We start from the raw sequence: 4,618 nt of genomic DNA on the forward strand, positions 1-4,618 counted from the left end.
GAAAATCTCCTTAGCCAGATATCAAAAAAGCCTGTGGCCATTCCAATATGATCCAACATAGTGGAATATGATAGAAGGAAAATTGGCAAAGAAAGAGACGCTGGTCTTACCTGATGGAAGTGAAAATATCTCACTTTTGACAATTTTGCAAAAACCTATAATTCCATGAATTAATTTCTAGGGTTCTTCATAGGACCTAAAAAGGAACCCATAGAGTTGTGGAACAACAATAGAAGCTTCTGTGATGAGAAGCCCAGGCACCGCAACAAACAGTAGCCCCGACTCGCCGCAACTGGAGAAAGTCTACACGCAGCATTGAAGACCCAATGCAGCCAAAATAAAAATAAATAAATAAAAATAAATAAATTTATTTTTAAAAAAGTAATACTCTGGTTTGAGGCATGAGAAGAGAAATTAGCTAATCCTTTCAGAACTTTTAAAATATCAAACTCAGTCTCTAAGATTTTAGCATTATATACAACATCGATTACTTATTAGTGGTTTGGGAAGGCCAATTTAAAATTTTCTGATCTTACTGTATTGAAATTCACGGCCCTAATGTTTTCCACATTGACTATATGAATGATGAAGTAAAGTCAATCATGTATTTCCTTTCCGACTGGGCAGAAAACAAAATTTTGAAAAGTGTTTGGACTACTGACTTTTGATTTCTTCTAAGGCAAGTGTATAGGTAATTTTTATTCCCTGATTAGGAGAAAAATGGTGGAAGAGGGCAGGGTTAAGAATTAAGATTTCAAGAGCGTGACAGTTAGACGACCAACCAGAGTTCCTAAGGTTCGGTGCGTGTAACTGTCGCCGCCGCTTAAGCCTGCCAAAACAGTGGTATGGCTGCTGCCCTCGTATTTGCTACCTCTAGAAACATTCTTGCCAGTAGTGGCGGCAGCGGGACTCAATTACCCCCTTTTCTCACTCTCTCCAGAAGCTCCAGATGGCGTCTTCTGTGGGCAACGTGGCCGACAGCACAGAACCAACGAAACGTATGCTTTCCTTCCAAGGGTTAGCTGAGTTGGCACATCGAGAATATCAGGCAGGAGATTTTGAGGCAGCTGAGAGACACTGCATGCAGCTGTGGAGACAAGAGCCAGACAATATTGGAGTACTTCTATTACTTTCATCTCTACACTTCCAGTGTCGAAGGCTGGACAGATCTGCCCACTTTAGTACTCTGGCAATTAAACAGAACCCTCTTCTGGCAGAAGCCTATTCGAATTCGGGGAATGTGTACAAGGAAAGAGGACAGTTGCAGGAAGCAATTGAGCATTACCGGCATGCATTGCATCTCAAGCCAGATTTCATCGATGGTTATATTAACCTGGCAGCCGCTTTGGTAGCAGCAGGCGACATGGAAGGGGCAGTACAAGCTTACGTCTCTGCTCTTCAGTGCAATCCTGATTTGTACTGTGTTCGCAGTGACCTGGGGAACCTGCTCAAAGCCCTGGGTCGCTTGGAAGGAGCCAAGGCATGTTATTTGAAAGCAATGGAGACGCAACCGAACTTTGCAGTAGCTTGGAGTAATCTTGGCTGTGTTTTCAATGCACAAGGGGAGATTTGGCTTGCAATTCATCACTTTGAAAAGGCTGTCACCCTTGACCCCAGTTTTCTGGATGCTTATATCAATTTAGGAAATGTCTTGCAAGAGGCACGGATTTTTGACAGAGCTGTGGCAGCTTACCTTTGTGCCCTAAGCTTGAGCCCAAATCATGCAGTGGTACATGCCAACCTGGCTTGTGTATACTATGAGCAAGGCCTGATAGATCTGGCAATAGACACCTACAGGCGAGCTATTGAATTGCAACCACATTTCCCTGATGCTTACTGCAACCTAGCCAACGCTCTGGAAGAGAAGGGCAGTGTTGCTGAAGCAGAAGATTGTTATAATACAGCTCTGCGGCTGTGTCCCACCCATGCAGACTCTCTGAATAACCTAGCCAATATCAAAGGAGACCAGGGAAACATTGAAGAGGCAGTTCGCTTGTATTGTAAAGCATTAGAAGTCTTCCCAGAGTTTGCTGTTGCCCATTCAAATTTAGCAAGTGTATTGCAGCAGCAGGGAAAACTGCAGGAAGCTCTGATGCATTATAAGGAGGCTGTTCGAATCAGTCCTACCTTTGCTGATGCCTACTGTAACATGGGAAACACTCTAAAGGAGATGCAGGATGTTCAGGGAGCCTTGCAGTGTTATATTCGTGCCATTCAGATTAACCCTGCACTTGCGGATGCCCACAGCAATCTGGCTTCCATTCACAAGTATTCAGGGAATATTCCAGAAGCAATTGCTTCTTATCGCACTGCTCTGAAGCTTGAACCTGATTTTCCTGACGCTTATTGTGATTTGGCTCATTGCCTGCAGATTGTCTGTGATTGGACAGACTATGATGAGCGAATGAAGAAGTTGGTCAGCATTGTGGCTGACCAGCTGGAGAAGAATAGGTTGCCTTCTGTGCAGCCTCATCATAGTATGCTCTATCCTCTTTCTCATGGCTTCAGGAAGGCTATTGCTGAGAGCCATGGGAACCTCTGCTTGGATGAGATCAGTGTCCTTCACAAACCACCGTACGAACATCCAAAAGACTTGAAGCTCAGTGATGGTCGACTGCGTGTAGGATACGTGAGTTCTGACTTTGGGAATCATCCTACTTCTCATCTTATGCAGTCTATTCCAGGCATGCACAATCCTGATAAATTTGAGGTATTCTGTTATGCCCTGAGCCCAGATGATGGCACAAACTTCCGAGCGAAGGTGATGGCAGAAGCCCATCATTTCATTGATCTTTCTCAGATTCCATGCAATGGGAAAGCAGCTGATCGCATCCATCAAGATGGTATACACATCCTTGTAAATATGAATGGTTATACCAGGGGTGCTCGAAATGAACTCTTTGCTCTCAGGCCAGCTCCTATTCAGGCAATGTGGCTGGGCTACCCTGGGACCAGTGGCGTGCTTTTCATGGATTATATCATCACTGATCAGGAAACTTCACCTGCTGAAGTTGCTGAGCAGTATTCTGAGAAACTGGCTTATATGCCCCATACTTTCTTTATTGGTGATCATGCTAATATGTTCCCTCACCTGAAGAAGAAAGCAGTCATCGATTTTCAGTCCAATGGGCACATTTATGACAATCGGATTGTGCTGAATGGCATCGACCTCAAAGCATTTCTTGATAGTCTCCCAGATGTGCAGATTGTCAAGACGAAATGTCCTGATGGAGGAGACAGTGCAAACAGCAGTAATACAGCTCTTAATATGCCTGTCATTCCTATGAATACTATTGCAGAGGCAGCTATTGAAATGATTAACAGAGGACAAATTCAGATAACAATTAATGGATTCAGTCTTAGCAATGGACTGGCAACTACCCAGATCAACATTAAGGCTGCCACTGGAGAGGAGGTTCCCCGTACCATTATTGTAACCACACGTTCTCAGTACGGGTTACCGGAAGATGCCATTGTGTACTGTAACTTTAATCAGTTATATAAAATTGACCCATCTACTTTGCAGATGTGGGCAAATATTCTGAAGCGTGTTCCCAATAGTGTACTGTGGCTGTTGCGTTTTCCAGCAGTAGGAGAACCTAATATTCAACAGTATGCACAAAATATGGGCCTTCCCCAGAACCGTATCATTTTTTCACCTGTTGCTCCTAAAGAGGAACATGTTCGGAGAGGCCAGCTGGCTGATGTCTGCTTGGACACTCCACTCTGTAATGGACACACCACAGGGATGGATGTCCTTTGGTCAGGGACACCCATGGTGACTATGCCAGGAGAGACTCTTGCTTCCCGAGTTGCAGCTTCCCAGCTCACTTGTTTAGGCTATCGTGAGCTTATTGCTAAAAATAGACAAGAATATGAAGACATAGCTGTGAAACTGGGAACTGATCTAGAATACCTGAAGAAACTTCGTGGCAAAGTCTGGAAGCAGAGAACATCTAGTCCTCTGTTCAACACCAAACAATACACAATGGACCTAGAGCGGCTCTATCTACAGATGTGGGAGCATTACGCAGCTGGCAACAAACCTGATCACATGATTAAGCCTGTTGAAGTCACTGAGTCGGCCTAAATAAGGACTGGGTGCACAGGAGAATTACCCCTGTACCTGAGCCTCAACCTTCTGGGGGAAAGGGAACTACTTTTTCCTTATCTGTACAATATCATGTTGCAGATGGGTGACAGACAATGATAAGAAATAGCACAGCCAGACTTGCTTCCTGCATGATCACGATAGGAAGAGACACAAGAGATGGGAAACTACTGTTCCACAAGGAGTCTCCATAGAATTTTGCAGCAGCCAGGTGTCTGGAAGGTCTGGAAGGTAAGTCTGGAAGGTCTGATCTCCCTTGGTCTTCCATGGGATGGATGGTTAGTGTGGAAGGGAGATAGAGATTGCCCAGCCGTTTTGTGATTATCATGGATTGATTGAGTCTTCTGGATTAATATTTTTCTTTATATTTTGGGTATTGGAGCTTTTAAAAATGTTTGGTTTCAGGTATTTTTATTCATGTGAAGTGTATATGATTCTCTTGAGATAAGGTTTTAAGCTAAAATATTCCTTGTTTTAGTTTCTGAACTCTACAGATAAATGGGGATT

The 4,618-nt window shown here is 43.9% G+C and overlaps 1 protein-coding gene across 1 annotated transcript; it reads left to right on the plus strand.

Annotated features, from left to right (window-relative positions):
• Positions 1 to 949: 949 nt before the first annotated feature.
• LOC309820085 (UDP-N-acetylglucosamine--peptide N-acetylglucosaminyltransferase 110 kDa subunit-like) lies at positions 950 to 4,090 on the plus strand (the record flags this gene model as incomplete). The annotated part of the gene is made up of 1 exon (XM_082650590.1): positions 950 to 4,090. One exon carries the CDS (start codon positions 950 to 952, stop codon positions 4,088 to 4,090), a length of 3,141 nt encoding a protein of 1,046 aa, XP_082506716.1.
• Positions 4,091 to 4,618: the final 528 nt, after the last annotated feature.

This window comes from Grampus griseus, assembly GCF_964374135.1.
Source record: "Grampus griseus genome assembly, chromosome: 3".
Lineage (NCBI taxonomy): Eukaryota > Metazoa > Chordata > Mammalia > Artiodactyla > Delphinidae > Grampus > Grampus griseus.